Here is a 22405-nt window from a genome sequence, read left to right as displayed (position 1 = left end):
GCTCCTTCCTGTGGTCCTCTCGATCGAGAAGTTGATGTGCATATCTACAGCCAGAATATGGTCATGTGCCACCTTACCGGCACCATGCCTGCTGTCAGTGTTACGCACAGTGGAAGACGTGCTGTTACTGTTGGGTTAGTACCCTCTGATAGGCGAAGGGGCTGCGTTGACCCGCCGCGCCGTTGCCTCCGTGCTCACTGTGGCAGCGCACGCCTCAGCTCTCCTGCAGCAGACCATCATTACCCCTTGCTCACGCGCGCGGCGCTGTGATGTGACTACACGCCGCGCGCCCGCGCGTAGAGCACAGTGATGCGACGCGCCGCCTTGGAAACAGACGGGCTTACCGTGGTGTCAACATACGTACCCAGTGTGTCAGTGGGTAGGCCATGCCTTGTCTTGGGCACGCGCAGCCCACCTACCCGTATTTAATACGGTAGTTAGGCTGGCATCCCATGGAAGATCATCTGCCACGGGCACGTGGCGGGGTTGGCCTAGCTGTCGCCTCCTTGGCGGCACGTGGCGGCACCGAACCCCTTCCCTGGGGGAAGGGAGGTCCGGGCCCCCGAGGCCAGTCCGGGTGGACAGGCCCACTGGGGTCTGGCTCCCACACGTGGCGGTGCCGGACCCCCCGGAGGGTTCGGGCCTGTGGAGGCCATTCCCGAACACCCTGTCCTTGTGGGTATATGGAGACGCCGGACCTATAAGAGCACGGGGAAGGTCCGGAGACCATGATCCCAGCTGTCAGGCCTGGACCGTACGCCTCGTCACTCAAAGGCCAAAGGCGAGGTCACGGATAACCTCATGCCCAACTAGTTGGACACTCTGTCAGACGACTCTCTGGCGGGTAAAGCCCGCGGACATAGAGATCTCCTCGCAGCGAACCATCACGGCCTTCTGGCCGTTGAGCCGCTCCTTGGCGATGATCGAGGATAGGCGGCCGAGCATGTGGTGGAGTGCGTCCACCACGATGCGCTTGGCGCACGCCAGAGCTGGACATCCTATCAAGAGATACCCCTGTCCGTATATACCGACATACCTCGATCTTTTTAGATCCTAAAAGATCTACTTAAAAATGAAAAAATGAACGAGGAAAGTACATGTTTAAGTACCACGAAGAGATACCGAAGGAAATCACAAGGACAAAAACGTGCCACCTCGTCCAGTAAATCAGGCATTAAGCACGAAATACCCTGCACATTAAATACGCTCGTAATTAACTTTCATGGCTAGTGATTAGAGTCTCCGCAACGGTAAAAATCCGCATAATTGCTTGTTACCCCACCATCGCCTTAACACTAGCAACTTTTACATAACGTGACTGATCAGCCACTACTGGACACCATCATGCTGCTCACTAGCCACCAACTCACTCCCTCGCGAGAGACACCCCCAGAACATGCCAGATCGATCCACGCACGAGAAAACAAAAGAAATAATAAAACGATACTAATAATTGCGCGCTAATCCCACTTGTTACCCAAAACGAACAGGCGCCGGGAATTTAAAAACTAAAAAACGGTTGCTAGCATGCGGAGATTCCCCTGATACCTCTCATTTTTTTTTCTTTTGGTTTACTTGCGGGGCCATTTCTTGTTGCACTCCGCCCCCTGAATCCTCGCGTTTTCTCATTTACGCCCACCTGGTTCGCCGCCTCCTGTTCTTCTCGTTCACTTGCTTCCCATTCCGAGTGCCGCCCGCCACCCGGGCACCCGGCTAAAGCTTCGTCCGCACCCACCGCCGCTTCGCGTCTCTCCCCGCGGCCACGAGGTGCACGCTCGCTTCATAGGAACCGCGCGGAGGAGGCCGGCCGAGAAGGGGAGGCGCCGTGTTCAAGGGGCCGCGGCGCGGGGAGCATAGGCGGCGTACGTGTGCGCCGTGCACTCGCGCGTGCGCGCGTACGCCGTACGCGTACGTGCGTGAGAGCAGCAGCAGGAGGAGGAGGAAGAGGAGGAGCGCATGGGGTCGAGACGGCGGCGGCACCACCACCACCACGGCCCGTGGCTGGTGCCCGCAGTGGCTCCGGCCGCGGCGGCGTTCGCGGCGGCGGGGCTGCTGCTCGTCGTCGTCGCGTTCCACTGCTTCCTGTCGCCGCCACTCGCCGACGGCGGCAAAGGCGGCGGCGGGCGTGTCGTCCGGCGCCCGAACCCGCCGTTCCTGGTACGCTTCCTATGATTCTGGGACGACGGGGGTCGTCCGTTCAAATTGTGTTGGTCGCCGATTTCGTCCTGCTCCTCGCTTGACGCCGGTTCCTGTTCTTCTCTCCCCCCTTCTGTTTCTCCGAGCAGTTGAACAAGCCAGCGGAGGTTGCCAGGAGTGTGATTGGCGCCGTGGATTTCACTGTTCCTGTGAGTGCGGAATTCCGTATTTGGTTCACCAATCCTTTTCGTTGCTCGGGGGAATTGAGCGGGGTGATTTCGTCGAATTCGTGGTGGTTTGCAGAGCGGCGGGAGCAAGCTTGGGGAGGAGCTCTGGGAGTCGAAGGCGGCGGGCAACTTCTTCGGCTGCAGCAACGCGACCAAGCAATTCGCCGGTACGCGTCTTTCGCGACATGTTGATTTCTTTTCGTATACGAAACGTTTCGCTTTGGGGACGAATTGACGCTGCGCATGTGTTGGGTGGCAATGAAAGCTTACATTTTTTTTTTCTCTGTATGGTTGGATAGATGCCATGGCTGTGACGAAGTCGGACCGTTACCTGATGATCGCAACGAGCGGCGGACTGAATCAGCAGCGAACAGGGGTAAGAGGATACAAACTGCCAATAACAGTGCTAGTAGTTGCTAGCATTCACAATCAGAACATTTCAGATTTCAGTTAAACAAATCATCGGCCCTCTGACTGTGCTGTGGTTAAAATTTAAGAAAATTATGTCGTGGTTCTATTGCACGCATAGGCTATCTGAACTCATATGTTGCTCGTCTAATGCCCGTGCCTCTGTTTCACAATTATGAGAGTTAGGAGCATGTACTTGTTCCATTGTAGCTCCGAACCCATTTTCGTCCGCTGTACGCTTCCAGCGTGTACCGCAGTTGGTCATTTACTCCAACTACTCTTTGATACGATCGGCATTCGGCAATCAGCCAATCAGAGTTCAACCACTTGTTTTGTTGGGCCCCTATGTCACTGCGCCCGTGCATTTCTGCCTTTTGTTAGTATGCTTCAACTACTTTTCGACACCCTTAGTGGCTGCATCTGTGTATTTTTTTCATTTCCTGCAGTTGACACCTGTGCACAAACTACTCTGTCAGGAAATGTATAACTAATGCTTACTTGTCAATTCTGTTCATGAATAATTTTTACAAGTGCCCATTCTATCATAGAATGTTGTTGCTTGTGGTTGGCCATTTACTTAATATTTATATTGGTCGCAGATGTACTCCTGTTCTTCATTACCATATCTAATCTAATTAGTACCACCTATGTTCTTTTTCGAGTATACTTATCGTTGGGTATTGACAGAAACTCAAATAGCCTTTGGTTGCTGCTTTTTTTAGTTATGAGCTAGCATAACTTAACAAAATCATAATTACACTGAAGTGTTGTTGATGACAATCCAAATATTTTGTTCAATAGTTTCCAAAAATTTTAGAAGATTAGTCACAAATACCACGTGTTCTATGCATCTTGCATGCTAGTTGAATTTGCGTGAGCTCAACTCTGGCTTCAGTCTTTAATATTGGATAATAAAGTAAATGTAACAAAGAAATTCTTCTTTTCCAACATCATATGTTTTGTAATGATGATTTGTCAATCTATCTTTTGATTGATTTTTTCGCTGAACATGATGGGAAAAACTCTGCAACGTATCTGATTTCCAGATCATAGATGCTGTTGTTGCAGCCCGCATACTGAATGCAACACTTGTCATTCCAAAGCTGGATGAAGAATCCTTCTGGAATGATGCGAGGTCAGAACAATTACCCTCTCTCTTGTTTGTTGCAGCAAAATACCTTCTCCTAATCTTGAGTTCTGCATTGCAGTGACTTTGCAGAGATATTTGATGTGGATTCATTCATATACTCACTCTCGAATGATGTAAAGGTCATACGACAATTGCCTGATATGAATGGGAAAAAGCTTTCGCCGTATAAGATGCGTATTCCTAGGAAGTGTACTCCAAAATGCTATGAGAACAGAGTGCTACCTGCTCTTCTGAAAAAACATGTAAGCATTGCAGTTTTTGAACTTTACGTTTCCTTATGTTTGATATTTTCTGCTAAAAGTGCTCATTTCTGGCATATGCTTTCCGCACACAGGTTATTCAATTAACAAAATTTGACTACCGAGTGTCCAATAGGCTAGAGACTGACCTTCAAAAACTTAGGTGTAGAGTCAATTATCATGCACTACAGTTCACAGATCCAATCCTAAGAATGGGCGAATTGCTTGTCCAAAGAATGAAGGCAAAGAGTGGACGGTTCATTGCTCTTCACCTAAGGTGATATCATATATCTTGTTTTTCTTGGTCCAATATCTGCATTGCACATATAGTACGTGCTAATTTTATTGTCCCACATACTGACAGATTTGAGCCTGACATGCTCGCTTTCTCTGGTTGCTATTATGGGGGTGGAGACATTGAGAGAAGAGAACTCGGTGAGATTCGTAAGAGGTGGAAAACCCTGCATGTAAGAGAGTAATGTGGTATTACCTATTGATGCTTTCAAAAGTATCATCATTTTAGATTTTTTGCAGTAACGCATTTGAAAATATTGTGCAGGCAAGCAACCCTGACAGAGAACGACGGCAAGGTAAGTGCCCTCTGACACCAGAGGAAGTCGGCCTCATGCTTAGGGCACTGGGATTTGGGAAGGATGTACACCTATATGTTGCATCAGGAGATGTATATGGAGGCGAGGAAACGTTGGCACCTCTGAAAGCACTCTTTCCAAACTTTCACTCAAAGGAGACTCTAGCAAGCAAGGAGGAGTTGGCGCCTTTCTTACCATATTTATCTCGCATGGCTGCTCTTGATTTTATTGTATGTGATAGGAGTGATGTTTTCGTGACAAACAACAATGGCAACATGGCCAGAATGTTGGCTGGTCGAAGGTATTATTTTGACCAAAGTAAAAATGGTTTATGTCTTCATTACACTCTTAAGTCAATGATGATTGACCGATAAATTGTGGGTTTCAGGAGATATTTTGGGCACAGGAGGACCATAAGGCCCAATGCTAAGAAACTATACTCACTATTTCTGAATCGAACCAGTATGAGTTGGGACACATTTGCATCCAAAGTTCTGACAACCCAAAAGGGATTCATGGGGGAGCCCAATGAGATTAAACTAGGAAGAGGCGAATTCCATGAGCATCCTATGGATTGCATTTGTGCAAAAGCCAAGGAAAAAATTGGGCAGAGCAAGCCTCATCAAATTAAACGTGCTGGAGAAGCTGCGGAGAACCATTCTAGTGATGGAGACCTCGACTGGAGGGATTTGGACTATGGAGAGCATACACCATTGGGCAGGGATTCATCTAAGGAATCTGAATCAGATGATATTCGTGTTGGTGGATCAGACATTCCTGAATTGGAGGACATGATGTCGGACTAGATACTTAAAAATAGATATTTCTATATAGGTTTGTTTTTCTTTTCAAAGGGCTTGGTGATAAACTATTGTGTTTACAGAAGCTGCTGCATAGGTTATCATTTCTCCTGTTTATTTCTTGGAGACTTATAGAAGAGAGTAAGAGTTTTGGCTGGCCCGGCAAAGAAGAAAGGGCAGGAAGAGCTTCCTGCAGAAAAAGCAGGTAAATACGAAATTCTTGAATCAAGCAAATGTCATTTGGTCTTACTTCACTTGATTCTTTGAAAAATTAGATTTAGGCAGGATTTCCATGTTTTACTCTCATCATATAAGTTCACTTTTTATCATATCTTCAATGCTATTTTGCATTAAATTATTGTTATCAAGTACCGACTTGCTCTTTTGTGTGTTAATGCAGAGAAGCCTTCAGTTCAGTATGAGTTAAACAACTGTACAGTGTTTGATTGGTCCTCAAGTAATGCTGATTGGTAAACTAGAAGATGTTTTCCCTTTCATATAGTTTGTACCGTAAATAGATGCTACAAAAGTCCCTTCTTTAAGCTTTTACTGTGTAGTGTTATAATTAGAAGAATTTGCTTGGGTTTAGCATTTATTCTTGGTCTTTTTTCTTTCACAATAAAAGTCTGTCACCAATTTTGCACCTCCATCGAAATTTGTATATATAACTTGAAGCATGAGAATGAAAAAGGAGATTTTGTACCGAGTGCTGGTCCAGTTTTGTTTTGTTTTGGTTAATAAGGCATTCGCTTACCTTCTTTAAAAAAAAGAAAAGAAAATAAAGGCTCTGCTTGTACCCTAACGATCCCCTCGACGTGTTCCATTGGCTTCATCTGATCCGTCAAGCATTTCAGAGCGCTGAACGTTTCTTCAGAGTTCAGACTGTTCTTTGCGTGCCAACACTACGCATGGTCTGTGTGATCATTCTGCTCATATCTTGGGCAAAGGGGATTTTATATATATTCAAAACAACATTTTTAGCTGGAAGGCTTTGGCGCGCATCGACAACGAGTGCCCGGGACGTCCTGCAGCCAACCGGCCCTGCGTTTCTTCCTCATCGGCCGCCCGGCCCGGTCCCCGCCCGCTCCTCCGCGTCAACCGCCGGCAGCGTCACAGCAGAATTGGAGACGTCGTGTCGGTGCTTGCGACTTTGTGAGTCGCGACGCACGTGACACGCCCGTGCGCCTCCGGTTTCGACCGTAGCCGTAGCGCGTGCGGCGACCGGCGAGGCAGTTCGTCTCCGTCGGTTACTCCTGTTTGCACCTGCGCGAGGCGAAATTTGCCAGGCCAGGCCGGTCGGTTCGTGCGTGGGTGTCTGGCCCAGGCAGAGGTTTTTTGGGCCAGGCCAGATCCGCAGTTCTCCGGGCGTCCGTTTTCATTTCAGCGCTTCCGGGCCGAACCCTCAGCCCGGTCGATTAGATTCGTCGCCGGAATGAGTCAGCACCTTGTTTTTCTACCTCGTCACTTCGCTTCCGTCTTCCCGATTCCCGACCGTGCGCGCCGCCAGGTTCCTCAGCCGCCGCCGCCCGGCAGGTCAGGGCTTGGGGCCTGGGGTAACCGGCGAAGCTTATGGCTTGGTCGTAGTTTTAGCCCGTGTAATTCCTGCGCCAGCCTCCACACCCCGTTGGCCCTTGCTGCCCGTGCCACTACTATCTGCACCGCAAATTCGATACGAAAACTACCTGGGGAAAAGATTCTGAGCTGAGAAATCATCGTTCAGGCTACAGACCAGAGAAAGAAGATGATCACGAACTAGAAGTGCTGATGGCTGTGACACTTGTCCTGCAATGTTATGCGTAAACTTTCAGAGTTTCGACGTTATGCTGAAAAGTATCTGTCCTGGCATTTCCAGGCCCAACTTTGAAAGAGCATTGCTGCTAAGTTCAAACTTTACCTCTTTTGGGGCCAGTTTCCTTCCAAAACTAAGGCGAAAGTGTGATCTTTTCAATTGCTTCTGAACTCTGAAGAGCTTGAGATGTTGTTGTTTACCTCTGCACTGAACCATCGAGTGCTATGCGTGTGTCCAGCCAGCGTGTGGTTGGCTTCCGGCTCTCCGTCATCCGGTGGTTGCACCTGTCGACGCCGAGCGTGGAGGAGAAGCGGATGGATGACGGCGATGAGGGCGGGCGGAGCAGGTAATTCCATTTCCGTTCCCAGCTTCAGAATCGAAGAGACTTGGAGACAGAACGTGGTTTTACTTCCAAATTTTACCTTCCATTTGCACGGCGCTTGAGCTCAGGCCAGCCAGCGACGGCGAGGCACGGGCAGGCTTGGACGGCGAAGAGGTCGATCCAGTATGCGTACCGTGGCCTGGACGAAGACGCCGTCGGCTCACGAGGGTATCCGGACAAAGTCAACGGGAGGAGCGTTGGATGCACAGTACGCGGGCCTACTGGAAGTCGCCGGCGGCGGGATAGCGCGATCGCCCCCGCCGTCGCCTGCAATGTCGCCGGCACAGATTATTTGCAAAGACCCTCGGTTACTATTAGCAAATAGCCCTACGGAACTTTATAAAAAGGTCCCCTGATCTGGATCGCAATTAAAAATCGTGATCCGAATATATACATTTAGGCCCCTTAAATTTACATAATACCCCTCATTTTGGATCGCGGTTAATAATCGCGATCCAAATATTTTCGTATAGACCCCGGTATTTTACAAAATGCCCCCTGGTTAGATACCCCTGGTAAGGGTAAGCTCCTCCTCCCGGCCGGCCGCCGCCCGCCGCCGCCGACGTGCTCCCCGTCCTCCACCCCCATAAGAAGGGCAACACTCCGCTCAAGTCCTGGCACCCATCTTCTCCTGCAGTTGCGCGCCGTTCGCCGCGTCCGCCCGCGGTTGGGCATGGCAGTGGCCTTCTCCTCCCGGACCGCGACAGTGCAGGCGATGGCGCTGGCGGCGGTCGGTGCGGCCGTAGTAGCTGGAGTACATGCTACGAATTTTCGTCACCGGGTTGTGCGTTCAGCGTCTCGGCGCCCCGTTCACCGTTCGGCGGCTGATCCTTTGTGTTGAGTCTTCCGTTTCAGCAACTAGCAGGTGATTTCCTATCTTTCGAAGGATTCAGGTGCTGGTTTGTCAAGACACATAATTTAGCATGATGTGATGATCATTCTACCTGTCGCAAAAGGGGCATCATTTGCAGTTTGACACACCACACATCAGGCACACAACCAAACTAAAGCATTCCCAAGTTCAGGAATCCTTCTTTACTGAATATTTCTGAATAGTAGCTCAAGCATTCAGACAAGTCTGTATCATTTTCACTAGGTTGAACTACCTCAGTCAGTGTAAGTCCTGCAGTACTGCTACACATCCAAACATAACACCGGTATTCCTGACTTCCTGCAATTCTCAGCAATAAAGCCAATATATCAGATGTTTCTGTTATGAGTTACACTATGCCACTGATCAAGCCCCTCGTCTACAATCAAGTGGACAAACATCCTTTAGGCTTCAAATCAGAGGAAGAAGATGATCAGCTAAGGTTGCCAGCTTTCTTTCATAGACCTAGAGAAGATCATGTAGCTGGAAGCCTGGAACTAGAAGTGCTGAACTGCTTGTTATGTGCAAGTCAGGTACTGAAACTATCGGGAAAAAAAAATTCTTCAATTGGAGCAGTATGCGAGGCATAGGATCCTGACCTATTTATGGCCGTGGTGGTCAGCTAGCAGCAAAGCTAATGGTGGGGAAAGAATGTCTACTGAAGCTAAAATATGAAGTTCAGTTGCCTTTTATTTGGAGGAGCTTGGGAAGCTTCGGAATCCCCAGAAACCTAAAAGGCATCGCCAAATGCTCAAAATGAGACCTTACTCCTTAGCCAGAACATTACTGTAAGTTCTACTGAGTATTGAACGGGCTTTACAACTGGGCATGAATCACATTCTCGTGGAAATTAATGAACCAATCCTTGGCAAAGCATTCAGATAATCAAGCTGGGACAGGAGTCCTTGGCAATTTGTTCAGGCAAATCAGGGACCTGTTGCAATATGAGTTTAATAACTATGTAGCCTCTGTTTGCAGTAGAAGCTGTAATCAGGTTGCACACTGTTTAGCTGCATGTGGTGCATGTATGGAGGAGTTCTGATTCTTGAAATTTTATAGATTATGCACCAGATTTTGTAACTCATTTGGTCTCTGGGGATATGCCCGGAGCAAATGTTCAATGGAAGCCTTTGTTTCATGATAAAAAAAAAAGAAAAGAAAAATTAACACTTGTCCTACAATGTAATGTGCAAAACTTTCAGACTTTCGACATTACGATAAATGTCCATGTTGAAACTTGTCTTTGTAACCGGCATCCTTCAGGCTTCAGAATAGAGAAAGAAGATGATCAGGAACTGGAAGTGCTGATGCCTGTTAACAGCCCTGCAATGGTATGTGTAAACTTTCGAAGTCTCGACATTATAATGACTGTCCATGCTGAAAAATCTCTGTACTGGCACTTATGGGCCAAACTTTGTAAGAGCATCTGCGGCTGAATTCAAAGTTTACCCCTTTGGGGCCAGTTTCCTTCCAAAGATCACAGGTGAAAGTGTGATCTTTCAGTAGCTTCCGAAGATCATCTGCGCCCTTGTTTTCATTTTAATTCTCTAACTTTGGAATCGCAGGCAGATCCTGGTTTGAGTTCCATTCCACCTCCGTCTCCTAGCCAGCCCATCTTCGGCGCACGCGCACTTGAGCCCAGAACAGCCAGCAACGGCAGAAGCCCACGGGGGCTTGGTGCCTTGGATCCGTCGGCACAAGCACGATCCGGTGTCCCTAGCGTGGCCTCGGCAGATGCGGCGACGGCGGCGAGGGGATCCGGAGGAACATGACGGAGGGAAGCAGCGCGTTGAGGTCTCTGTCCTCAGCTGCTGCAGTAGATGATGTTGCCATAATTCTAAATCATCGTGCGTGACAGATTTTCCCCTGGGCATAGGCGTGCCCAAGCCCAACAGGATCTTGCTTTTGAACATATCATGGACAAATGCTGCTGGTCCTCAGCTGTTGATCCCCGAGTCTGTGATGTGCCTGCAGAGGAGGAGATCTCTGGTGGGTACTGGGTAGCCTGCCCCGGTGACATGCTTAGTTTTTTAAAAAAAAAATAAAGGAGAAATGTGTGGTTTGCATGATGCTTGGACCATGATGCTACTTCCTTCCGCCAATAAATACTGAGCTGAACTTGAAACACTCACCAATATTCCTCTGATTCCATGCTGGTTGTCTTTAGAAATGACATTGGATTACAAATTTTTGATGATATCTCCAAAGTAAAAGATTGCAATATCACCTGATATCTAGACTTCTATTATTACAAAACAAAGTCAGCCATCTAGGTCCAATAATGATGACTCATTAATGGTAAAAGATACTTCTAACTTCAAATATTGGTAGAGTTCACTGTCTTCAAGTGTATTGTTTTTTTCAAAAGACGTCTTCATGTGTACTGTCCCAGAGATCTGTTTGCCGAAGCTAGTAGACAGGGAAGGGTTAAGCTGCATACTGTTGGCATGATGAAATAGCAAGAATTTTTGAAACGAATGACAATTTATTTCTATTTTCCTGTTGTATTGTATTACATATTGGATTAGCAGCTAGAGTGATCACACCATGATCTTCCATGAGGAGAAAAAAAATTAATGAGGAGAAATGGCAGGGGTGGTTCCATGAGCTGGATAGATACACTACTATTGAAAGAGTGACGCACGCAGCAGGCGTTTTACAGTATCTATCAGTAGGTGCATCATTCTATCCGTAAGACCGACGCCGGCGGACGGATGGAGCGCATGGAGTATGTCAGATATTTTGAAATGGGCCTCGGAGCCGACGGCCCAGCAGGAGCAATGGGTGGAGTAAAATGCCGATTCAGCACGGGCGGTTGGGCATCCATATCCAGAGTCCAACCGTCTGCCTCCTCCCCCCACCGACGAAACCAGCTTGCTTCCGTAGCACGCGGCGGCGGCGGCGACGAGACTACCGATCTGGCGACTCCCGAAGCGAGGAACGGGAGGGGAGGCAGATCCGCACCCGATGAACCCAGCAGGAGGCGGCGCCGGGAAGGAGACGCGGAGAGAGGTGCCAAGGCCGGTGAACCCAGCAGGAGGCGGCGCCGGGAAGAAGACGCGGAGAGAGGTGCCAAGGCGAAGGCAGCTCGAGCGGAGAACATTGGGGACGACGCTGTCAGCCCGGATCCGCCGTCACCACCAAGCGCATCTTCCTCTTCCGCTCGCCCGCGCCGGTAACTCGGCCCTAAATCTCCTCATAGCTTTGGTTAGGGTTTGGATCTTTCGTTAGGTTACAGTTTGGTTGGGTTCGTTCGGTTGTTCGCCCCAAAATCTCGTGATATCCTCGTTTGTTTCAAGCCGTTCGGTTACAGATTGGTGGCAATACACACAGATTAGTTTGTTAGAGCGGGTTAATCGGCTCTGGTTTAGGAAAATCTTTGCATTGACTGGGTGCGTTCGGAGGTGGGTGTAGCGGCGTAGTAGCCTGCGCTGCTGCCCGTAGGCCATCAGCCTATTGCGCGTGCACGCGCTTGTGTAAATCGGAGATGGTGCGCCACAGCCAGCGTCCTAGCTTATCCGCAGTATCATATGCTCTTTTAGGTTTTGCCAAAAATTTTAACGCAGCTAGTAGCCCCTGCTCACCTACCTGTCATCCGAGACATTACCAAACTCGCATTGGTCGGAATCGGAACCCTTGTTAGTGTACTGCATGTAGCAGCAAGCTCACTAGCTTGAACTTTGGGATGCTTAACTTTCTGTGCAGTACTCCGCGGTTGCCTGCTTTGGACTGAACATTTCTTAAGCTCCTGTATGTACCGTGATGCTGTTTCCTACTGTCTTTGTGATGGTTTACTGCATGTGTTTTCGGCGCAGGAAGCAGTTATGCATAGACTCCTCGGTCTTTGGTGCGCTAGTGCCTGCGGATAGGCAGCTGGGACAATCCATATTGAACTACCATTTCGGGATACCTGTGTGCCACGTAACTTCTCTTCACGGACCTAGTGACCTCAAGTAACTTTAACTGTCGTTCAAATCTGTGTCAACCCCATGATGCCATATGACTGATGATGGTGTTGTGCATACATGTTTTTCTGCTGCTGTGCTGTTTCATTTGTGGGTATCCGTATAATAGTGCTGAAATGCTTCTAGTTCCATGGACCGGTATGAAGGACATGGCGATTAATGGATATGACATGCCTAAGAACGGTGAGCATATATGTTTGCACAGTTGTCCGAGCACTTGTGCATTCCACCATGTGTGCATTGTCACCAACCTAAATGCGTGCCCATTAGTAGTTCAGTAATGACCTGCATCTATTACTTGGTGGGATCAGAGAAGCATGATTCAGTTTCTTATCTAGCATAAATAGTTTCACTGTTGTTCATCAAGCTGTGGGTCCCAGCCTAGTTTAGCGATACAACAACCAAGGCCACCACCCCACACGGCACTCAACCACCTCTCATGTCCTGGCCTTGTTCTGAATGAGGTGGTTACAATTTCCAAAATGGCACTAACCAGATTGCACATAGTTCCTTTTTTGTTGTTTGGTGCATACGGCGACTTTTAGTGCTTAAAACTTGTTCGTTCAATGCGCATGCCATTGCCACCTATATATACCATTAAGGACACATAAAAAAAGATGTACTGAATGCTCATTTATCTGCATACTGCAGTAGTACTTGTGATCCAGAGCGTACAATGCAATCCCATGACTGGATTAAATTCTTTTACCATATGTGAAGTATTTACGACAGCCACTCGGTTTATTTGTCGATCTTCATTAAGTTTCGACATCGCAGGGGTAGCATACAAAATTGCAGTACGGCATTGCATGAAGCGCTTACAAAATTTATTTAGTATTGCACTATTAGTTCACATGCGGCATGCGGCACACAATATGGTTGCTGCCTGTTTTTATGACATATCACACTTGTTAACCATAATGAAGTCCTAATCTCTGATTATAGTCCTTGCTAACGCGCCAACAGTCATGTCCACTCTCCACAGAATGCAGACTGTACAAGGAGTATAGGATGCAGTACATATAAAACTTGAACTGTCATATGCAATTTTAAAATGAGTAGGTTGATGTTTTTATGTGTAAACTTTTCGGTGCTTTCTATATTCTACATATGTGCCCTGTAGTTGAAGCAATTCATTATACCCACCATGTCTGTTTTATTAGCCGTTTATTTGGTATCATAGCTCTGTAACAGCATGTATTTCTTTTTGTAACCATATGTTGTAGGCAATGTAGGAACCCAAGAACCCCAGTCAAGAGGATGGCCGATCCAAGGAATAACCTTCCACCCCACTTGAGCCAGGGCACCGCGAAGCCCCCAAATTATGGCTCCTTGGACCCAAGTGCTATGGCCGACCCTCAATTTGTTGCTTTTCTACAAGCTACCTATGCTGCCCAAGTTGCCCAAGCTGCCCAACCTGCATATTTTTCAGCGCCCGTGTATATAGACCTTGAGTCCTCCTCAGCTTCATGGCCACCACGCGCTGCCAGCCTTGCCGCTTTGCATGCTCAGCTGCGTCCACCCATTGGCATCTCCGCCATGCCACCTACTCCAAACTTTGACAACAGCCCTACCAAAGTCAAAAGTCGAACCAGCAACTTCACAATTGCTGAAGACAAAGCTATATGTTTTGCCTTCATAAATGTGTCCAAAGATCCCATTGTCGGTGTGAATCAGAGTAGTGAAGCTTATTGGGACCGTGTGCAGAAGTTCCTATATTCAAACACCCCAGTAGAGAGACAGAGGCCGGCACAGTCCATCCGGAAGCGCTGGGGAACTATCCAAAAAGATACTGCAAGGTTTTATGGCTACAAAGGCGAACAAGACAGGAAAAATCAATCCGGCAAGACGGAAGAAGATAGGGTGAGTATCATAGTATTAGTAAACAATATATATTTTGATCATGCTGCTTTGGTACAGATGGTGTCTCATATAGCTGTTTGTTGTTGTTACAGATTGAAGATGCGAAGAAGCAGTACCATGCCCTTGTTGGGAAGCCATTCGCATTCATGCATTGCTGGGAATCACTTCGTGGCCAAAGGAAGTGGCTGGACCTTGTGGGGGCGAAAGGAAAAGACGCCGACAACAATGGTGAAGAGTCAACACCTGATCTTGTAGACCTTGGCTTCCCTGAAGAAGATGCAAATGACAGTCGTCCAATTGGCCGAGATTTTGCGAAGAAGAGAAGGAGCAGTGAGCTGCAGTCATCTTCTACAGCTTCCGCTTACGTGGAAGTCCTTCAGAAAATGACAGACCACAAAGGAAAACAAATTGTGGCGGAGGTGGAGTGGGCTAATGCTTTCAACGATCGCGAAGATCGGAAGCTCACTTTGGAAGAGAAGAAAAGGGAAGATGGGATCATGAAAATGGATCTATCTGCGCTCGATCCATATCAGCGGAGGTACTTTCGTTGGGAGATCAAGGCGATCCTTGCAAGGACACGTGCTGACGACGATGAGCAGGAAATGGATGACGACTTTGGCGCTTGAAGCCATGGACCTTCTGCTGACTACTTCGTCCGCAATGGTTGTTTCAATTTTATGTAGTCTTGTACTCTACGACCTAATAAGTGTGTTGCCGTGAGTAGAGAAATATCGTTTTTTTATTTATTGTACACTGTCCGAAACTTTTACATGAGCTTGTTCTGTATTGTTTAGGAAAAACTTTCGTAATGGTTGATGTTTAGCAATAAATGTTGTTAATGTGTCTATGTGTGGCGGAACCGCCCAGATTAGATCCCGTTCATGTGCCCCTGCCACCATTGGCTTCCGATGCACAACAATTACAACAACCTCCATTTCATACATATAGCGTACAAAGTTTAAATCAGAATTTCGCAAGATAAAAGTATAAGGTTGACACATATGGTTCTCAAATGGATCATGAAAATGGAATATAATAGAAGCACAGAAGCGCAAATAAAGGATGCCAAGGGGATGAACTTGAGCCCACCAAGTGAAGACCTTAGCCACACATCACCTACCTGCGGGATCAAAACCCCGCTGAGTCCATGGCATGTCCAGAATATGGTTCAATACACGCTTGTGCAACGAAAGCAGCGGACCCAATTTCTGCCACAAACTAGTGCTGCCTGTACACTGCAGGCAGCGCTTGAATTACATGGTTTTCAGAGACTACTACCCACAAATTGTTGTACCGTCTACTATACCTCCAGTTCCCTCGGCAAAAATATGGGAACGAGTCAGTGTGGCGGTAGCGGACGCACACACCAAATTGGCACGCCTTTTCCATGTCCAAGCGTAGCACAGCAACAAAATGAAAGCTTCTTGTTTCCTTGCTTCCTGACCGGCAAATTAAGACCATGAGGAAGCCTCGAAGCCTCGCCTGTACAAGAGACCATATCAGTGGGTGATCATAACGGTGGATATAAAGAGAGCTACGTACACAATATTGAGTAAAGTTAACGTACCATAATCGTGCACACGATTAGTTCGAGCGTCGACGACAATTTGCCCACACATGCTCCACCAAATCATCACGAAGTTGGTGGTGCGTTGTTTTGCTTTCGATGAGCTTGTGCCTTGCTATCAACTCCTCTATGGGGGGAATATTCCTTCCTGTGCCAAGGTTAGGATCGGTAGCGTCATCATAGTCTTCCCACCTTGGAAGTGGGAACTCCCTCTCATCTTCGATGGTCATGTTGTGAAGAATTAGGCAACATTCCATGACGGATTTGAGCACACTTGGTTTCCAAAGCCAAGCTGGATGGGCAACAATCCTGTACCTAGCTTGAAGTACACCAAATGCCCTTTCAACATCTTTTCTGCACTCTGCTTGCTTGAGTGTAAAGAATTTTTGCTCTTCAGTTATAGGACAATGCACCCCCTTCACAAGAGTAGCCCATTCAGGGTATATACCATCAGCAAGGTAGTAACCCATGTCATATGAATTTCCATTGACGGTGAAGTTAACAAGAGGGGCATTACCTTGAGCCAGGTCATCAAACAAGTGAGAGCGGTGCAACACGTTGATGTCATTGCACGATCCAGGGATGCCAAAATTGGCATGCCATATCCACAGGTCCGATGAAGCCACGGCCTCTAGAATGACAGTGGGGTGCTGACAATGACCACTATAGAAGCCGTGCCATCCAGTAGGGCATTTATCCCATTGCCAGTGCATGCAATCCAAACTTCCAAGCATGCCAGGGAAGCCCCTCCTTTCACCTATTTCCAGCAGCCTTGCAACATCTTGAGCATTAGGACGGCGGAGATACTCATCACCAAATAAGCGGATTATTGCCCAAGCAAATTTCTGTGTCGCTTCTGCAATTGTAGTCTTTCCCATCCTAAGTTTCTCATCAAGCTCGTCTGCTGAATTGCCGTTGGCCAGCATCCTCAATGCAGCTGTAACCTTTTGCCTAGGGGTGCAGCCTAAGAGACCCCTTGCGTCCGGGTTTTGCCTGAAGTAGTAGTAGTTTGAAGCAATTGTTGTTGTGATCCGGTGGAACAACCGTTTTGTCATCCTGAACCTACAAGCATGAGGTCAATCATTACATAAATATTGTGTACAGCAAGTGTAAGTCTGCATAAAACAGGTAAATAAAAATAAAAAATCATCACACCACCAAACGTCTTGATGAGGCAGTAGCATATTCAGACATTAGCAAGCCAATGAAAAAGATGCAAACGGACGATTGGCATTTAAGTTTTGATACTATTGGTAGATGTCTTATAATCACAAAAGCCATGATATACAAAAAGCCGTACCATACACACACACTCTAAATAAAAGGAACGCAGCATAATACACAGCAGAACCAGGATTGTCAGAGCATATTGCTAAATGGCCATGTTAGTTATATACATATTTGGACTGCACCTAGCAAAAGATGATAAAATCATAAAGCTGTCTAACATTATGTTGAAGTTGTCTAACTCAACTGAACTTTCATATGCTTCAATTAATGTACGTAGGTCACGTATAGCTGGAGAACTGAGGCAACGCAGTGTCATCATAAAAGTAACAACTTTGTTAATCTGGTTCTGATTAAACTAATTAATTAAGAGGTAGCAGGCTGCAGGCACCACTAATAACCGCACCATTGCCATGTCAAAAGGATTGAGAGCAACCAACGTGCTCCAACAATGCAGAGCTACAACACGCTATTGGTAAAAAAATAAGGCCGGTCAATATTTACAAGCAGCCCAAACCTTCTTCTAAACGCTTTGTCGTCGTAAACATGGATGTCGTTGAAGTAGTCTTGCCCAAGCTGGGCGTCGCCTTCGTGTAGCCCTCGCAGCACAACTTGGCGACCCATCACGGAGCCTCTCCTTGTCCTCGCTTCGCGTTGCACACAAAGCTCCATCGAGTCACCAAAGACGGCCAAGTCTTCGTCGTCATCGTCGTACGAATAGGCGGGGTACGCGTCCCGTGCGACGAACTTGCGAAAAAGTTGGAGCGCCATGGATTCGAGCCAGTTCTAGGGGTTAAGGTCGAAGGTGAAAGCAACGTACACCTCCCACCGTCGGCAGAGGATCTAAGCTTGCCATACCTACGCACGGCAATGGGAGGAAAATTTTTAGGCCGTCGCCCCTGCCCTGCTATGCTCCCCGCGCGCCGCCGCCCTAAACCCCTGCCCTGCTCCCCCGCGCGCCGCCGCCCGCTGCTCCTGCTCCCCCCGCGCACCGCCCCTGCTCGGCTGTTCCCCCCGCGCGCCGCCGCCCGCTGTTCCTGCTCCCCCCGCGCGCCGCCCCTGCTCTTCCGGCGCCGGCCCCTGCTCCTCCCCACGCGCCGCCCCTGCTCCCCCCCCCCCCGCGCGCCGCCGCCCCCTGCTCCTGCTCCCCCCGCGCGCCGCCCCTACTCCTGCTCCCCCCGCACCGCCGCCCCTGCTCGGCTGCTCCCCCCGCGCGCCGCCGCCCGCTGCTCCTGCTCCCCCGCGCGCCGCCCCTTCTCCAGCTCCCCCCGCGCCGCCGCCCCTTCTCCTGCTCCCCCCACGACGCCGCCCCTTCTCCTGCTCCCCCGCGCGCCGCCCCCTGCTCCTCCGGCGCCGGCCCCTGCTCCTCCCCACGCGCCGCCCCTGCTCCCCCCCCCCGCGCGCCGCCGCCCCCTGCTCCTGCTCCCCCCGCGCGCCGCCCCTACTCCTGCTCCCCCCGCACCGCCGCCCCTGCTCGGCTGCTCCCCCGCGCGCCGCCGCCCGCTGCTCCTGCTCCCCCCGCGCGCCGCCCCTTCTCCAGCTCCCCCCGCGCCGCCGCCCTTCTCCTGCTCCCCCCACGACGCCGCCCCTTCTCCTGCTCCCCCGCGCGCCGCCCCCTGCTCCTCCCCACGCGCCGCCCCTGCTCCCCCCGCGTGCCGCCGCCCCCTGCTCCTGCTCCTGCTCCCCCCGCGCGCCGCCCCTACTCCTGCTCCCCCCGCGCCGCCGCCCTGCTCGGCTGCTCCCCCCGCGCCTCCCCCTGCTCCTCCCGCGCCGGCCACTGCTCCTCCCCACGCGCCGCCCCTGCTCCCCCCCCGCGCGCCGCCACCCCCTGCTCCTGCTCCCCCCGCGCGGCGCCCCTTCTCCTGCTCCCCCCGCGCCGTCGCCCCTGCTCGGCTGCTGCCCCCGCGCGCCGCCGCCCGCTGCTCCTGCTCCCCCCGTGCGCCGCCGCACGCTGCTCCTGCTCTCTTCAACTGGACGACCGCGTCGCGTGGGAAACGAAAGACGATGGGGATTTTTCCCACAGGCCGCGCCAATGTCCCATGGCCGCCCGCCCGCGCTGAATCGGCATTTTACTCCACCCGTTGCTCCTCCTGCTGGGCCGTCGGCTCCGAGGCCCATTTCAAAATATCTGACATACTCCATGCGCTCCATCCGTCCGCTGTCGTCAGTCTAAGGAAATACATCTATTAGGGCTAGCTTGGAAGCCCAAAACCCCGGAGGGAACCCGGCCTTTTCCCGGGGTTGGAAGGCCGCGCGGAAATTAGCCCCGGGGCAAATTACTCGGACATTTGGAAGCCTTCGCGACGAGGTACTCCAGCCCGACCCACGAGTTTTCCCCGGGGCAGGGGCGGCCCACCTCGACCCCTCGGGTGGTTCATCCCCGTCGCTCGCTCGCGAAGCGCAGCGCGCCGCCGCTTCGTTTCCCGTCCAGGTGCTGTCGTGACGCCGCCACTCCCCCGTCGCACCACCGCCACTTCACTTCCCCGTCCAGGCGCAGCCGTCCAGCACCCTCCGCTGCCCCCCTCCCAAACCCCACCCTCGGAGGTCTCGATCTGCTGCAGCGCCTCCACCTCGACCGCCTCTACCTCGTCTTCCTCCTGGGCACATGTCAGTCCTTCCCATAGTCTCCTATATTGCCTAGGTTTCTACTACGCTCTCCTGATTCCTAGCTCGTGTAGATCTTGTTGACTTCAAGGCCGTCATCTCCAAGATCCAGTCCTCGTTCATCTCTCTGCTAGACATTGTTATTCTAGGTAAGCCTCCCTTTCTTGGGGTGAATTGATTGTTCCAATTTGTATCATTCTTGCTGTAAAAAGTGGATTCACATGTCCAGCCAAGAGAGGTAGCAAGTAGAAAATCTGTGAAAATTTGCAGGGAGCAGTGAGGAGTCTTATAGCCATCTATCTCAGGTCTGTGCACCTATCCTATTAGCAACTTATGTAGAATCGAAATATAATTTTGTACATATGGCAGTAATCATATGGTGTACAATATTTTGTTCCAAACTAAGATGATTTTGCATAGAAAATTCACGTTATTGGATCTCATGTTTCACTAACTACACAACTAATTCAGTTCAGCCTTCAGTTTGTATTGTTGTTGTTCAGTTTTCAGTTAGCTTGATCTCATGTTTCAGTGTTTAATAGAGGGGCACATGAGCAGCTCATGACTAAATCTGTGGGAGGAGGGGAGCATTGGAAATCCGGATGGTTACCTTACCTGTTGATGGAAGGTTCTTTCAAGGCCTATATGCCTTATGCCCATACTGCCTATGCCTCTACCTTTCAAAAGCTACCAGTTTACATAGCTTTGGTGTAGACATGATTGTTGATCCTTGTAACTACTGCTTTGGTCAAATTTTAATTGCTCCTTTGCAGTTCACGCATCTACTGCTCAGTTATAAGTATAGTATTGGCTCCATGTAAAGCTTTCCTGAGATGTGTTAGTGATCTAACGAGTATAGTTTAGTTACCACCAATTTTACTTAGCAGCCTTTTTTCAATGTTGCTGCTAATTAGAGATTGCCTCTTATAGAATATGCAGTTAGCAGCCGGTACTGGCATGGCCATATCCCTTTACCATTCTATTTAGATTGAGTGGTCAGCATCAGCATAATATGGGAGTTAGTGTTTATTGTTGATATGCCTTTTCGAACAGGAATTGCAGGGACCATCTAATTAAATCAGAATAGTGGCTTGCAGCTGGTACTTGCAGGCTCTTTTTCTCCTTTGTATTCTGTATTGTCGAGCTGTTACGAAAATGAGCTAGTGCTGAAGTGCTAGTTTTAGGCTTTTAGCTGTTGTATGCATGCTCTGTTTTAGCTGAAGGTCTGCCACTCAGTAGCAAACTAGCAATGTTTTCAGTGACCTTTTATAGGCCACTGATTCATTCTTATTTGTATGTTGCTTATTTGTAGGTCACTGGAAATAATGCCTACAGTTGCTTGTATGTTATTTCCCTGTCACTTGCACTTGCTCAGATTGTAGTTTTCAAAATAAATAGAAATGCTACACCACTGACAAGCTTGTATGTTCCGAAGTACTTTGCATGGGTAAATCATTAGTCCCTTAACTAATTTGCTATAACAACACTTAACCATGCTACTATACTGCTATCTTTGCTTTCTTTCTCCATTTCCTTTCATCATCCATGTAAAAGCTGACAAGCTCTTCACACCTGATGCCAGCTTTGAGCCACCGTGCATGCTGGATAACTTAGATTTTTTTTTGAACTAAACTTACTTGTGTTAATATTTTTACATACTTGTGAACTAAGCTGGGCTATAGTTCCTTAACTAATTTGCTATAACAGCACTTAGCCGCTGCTAGAATATAGTTGCAGCTGACCTGTGTACATTTAATTCAATTGTAGCCTTTGCTTTGTTTCTGTAGTAATTCATAAGTGATCAGTAGTTGGTTGATCCTAACAAGCTATTCTGATTGAGTCAATTGACTAATTTGTGCTCTATCTCTGTGTACAGGACTGCAACAGCTGTACAGAAATGATATTGTGAAATACTACAGGGCACAACCATTGGACTGGAGATATTGTGGAATATCTGTACTTGAACAGACCTTACTTGGACTGGAATGGAAATATTGCCTGACTTGGATTTATGTCTTATCTTTTGGATGTAAAGATGGAGATTTATTTTTGTGAATGCTCAGATTTTGCTAGATTTTGGTACTTTTGTATGAATTAGGCTTGCCTGATTCCATATTTGAGATATCTGTTTGTTGAAGAGAGACATTTTTTTAGGCTTTCATGATCTTGTGATGATGCTGTCATTGACCCATTATGAGATATTATTCTATTAACATTTTCTGAATTTTCTCGATTTTCTCCTTAATTTTCGAGATATTTCATATTTTATGGATATCCCCTACCCCCAATTCCCAAGTGGTGACAGGGAAACAAACCACCAGCGGGAGAGGCTTCCCAGGGAAATAATCATATGGAAAAAATCCCCCTCGGGGGTTGCCTTCCCTCCCAAACTGAGCCTTAATGATAAGGATCTCCCTACATTCTCCCCCCCCCCCCCCCCGCGTGGACGAGCACGAGTTTATTTATATATATGTAATGTATCCTTCCTCGAAACCGTAAATACAGCAAATCTTCTGCTGCCATTCCCTAAACGTAGCCGAGTAGTTGCTTGCCTCCATTACACAGCTGAACCCTTGGGCAATACTAT

The 22405-nt window shown here is 48.8% G+C and overlaps 4 protein-coding genes across 4 annotated transcripts; 3 read left to right on the top strand and 1 right to left on the bottom strand.

Annotated features, from left to right (window-relative positions):
- The first annotated feature begins 1627 nt into the window (after positions 1 to 1627).
- On the top strand, positions 1628 to 6256 carry LOC112901240 (O-fucosyltransferase 6-like). Its single transcript, XM_025970105.1, has 11 exons — positions 1628 to 2157; positions 2286 to 2345; positions 2440 to 2530; positions 2663 to 2739; positions 3818 to 3906; positions 3980 to 4163; positions 4256 to 4437; positions 4525 to 4627; positions 4720 to 5051; positions 5139 to 5755; positions 5951 to 6256. Exons 1-10 carry the CDS (start codon positions 1957 to 1959, stop codon positions 5554 to 5556), a joined length of 1737 nt encoding a protein of 578 aa, XP_025825890.1. The 5' UTR covers positions 1628 to 1956; the 3' UTR covers positions 5557 to 5755; positions 5951 to 6256.
- Positions 6257 to 14073: 7817 nt separating this feature from the next.
- LOC112901399 (glutathione S-transferase T3-like) lies at positions 14074 to 15055 on the top strand. Its single transcript, XM_025970309.1, has 2 exons — positions 14074 to 14420; positions 14513 to 15055. The coding sequence occupies exons 1-2, from the start codon at positions 14097 to 14099 to the stop codon at positions 15044 to 15046; spliced, it is 858 nt and encodes a 285-aa protein (XP_025826094.1). The 5' UTR covers positions 14074 to 14096; the 3' UTR covers positions 15047 to 15055.
- A 949-nt stretch (positions 15056 to 16004) lies between these two features.
- LOC112900810 lies at positions 16005 to 17985 on the bottom strand. The gene is made up of 2 exons (XM_025969605.1): positions 17732 to 17985; positions 16005 to 17049 (listed from the first exon to the last, which is right to left on the bottom strand). Exons 1-2 carry the CDS (start codon positions 17983 to 17985, stop codon positions 16005 to 16007), a joined length of 1299 nt encoding a protein of 432 aa, XP_025825390.1.
- Positions 17986 to 19218: 1233 nt separating this feature from the next.
- Positions 19219 to 21979, top strand: LOC112900808. The gene is made up of 5 exons (XM_025969604.1): positions 19219 to 19248; positions 19560 to 19821; positions 19893 to 19967; positions 20351 to 20446; positions 21695 to 21979. Exons 1-5 carry the CDS (start codon positions 19219 to 19221, stop codon positions 21871 to 21873), a joined length of 642 nt encoding a protein of 213 aa, XP_025825389.1. The 3' UTR covers positions 21874 to 21979.
- The last annotated feature ends 426 nt before the right edge of the window (positions 21980 to 22405 follow it).

This window comes from Panicum hallii, chromosome 7 (assembly GCF_002211085.1).
Source record: "Panicum hallii strain FIL2 chromosome 7, PHallii_v3.1, whole genome shotgun sequence".
In the NCBI taxonomy this organism is placed as follows: Eukaryota; Viridiplantae; Streptophyta; class Magnoliopsida; order Poales; family Poaceae; genus Panicum; species Panicum hallii.
The sequence above is the reverse complement of the archived record's forward strand: the minus strand, read 5'-3'. Positions and strand labels throughout refer to the sequence as shown.

Coding starts and splice junctions, on each gene's coding strand:
- LOC112900810 (XM_025969605.1), bottom strand. CDS start 17,985: ATGGCGCTCCAACTTTTTCGCAAGTTCGTCGCACGGGACGCGTACCCC. Junction 17,050..17,731: donor GACAAAGCGTTTAGAAGAAG/GTTTGGGCTGCT, acceptor TCATGCTTGTAG/GTTCAGGATGACAAAACGGT.
- LOC112900808 (XM_025969604.1), top strand. CDS start 19,219: ATGGGGATTTTTCCCACAGGCCGCGCCAAT. Junction 19,822..19,892: donor CGTCTTCCTCCTGGGCACAT/GTCAGTCCTTCC, acceptor TAGCTCGTGTAG/ATCTTGTTGACTTCAAGGCC. Junction 19,968..20,350: donor GCTAGACATTGTTATTCTAG/GTAAGCCTCCCT, acceptor CTCATGTTTCAG/TGTTTAATAGAGGGGCACAT.
- LOC112901240 (XM_025970105.1), top strand. CDS start 1,957: ATGGGGTCGAGACGGCGGCGGCACCACCACCACCACGGCCCGTGGCTG. Junction 3,907..3,979: donor TCCTTCTGGAATGATGCGAG/GTCAGAACAATT, acceptor TCTGCATTGCAG/TGACTTTGCAGAGATATTTG. Junction 4,438..4,524: donor TTCATTGCTCTTCACCTAAG/GTGATATCATAT, acceptor ACATACTGACAG/ATTTGAGCCTGACATGCTCG.
- LOC112901399 (XM_025970309.1), top strand. CDS start 14,097: ATGCCACCTACTCCAAACTTTGACAACAGCCCTACCAAAGTCAAAAGT. Junction 14,421..14,512: donor GCAAGACGGAAGAAGATAGG/GTGAGTATCATA, acceptor TTGTTGTTACAG/ATTGAAGATGCGAAGAAGCA.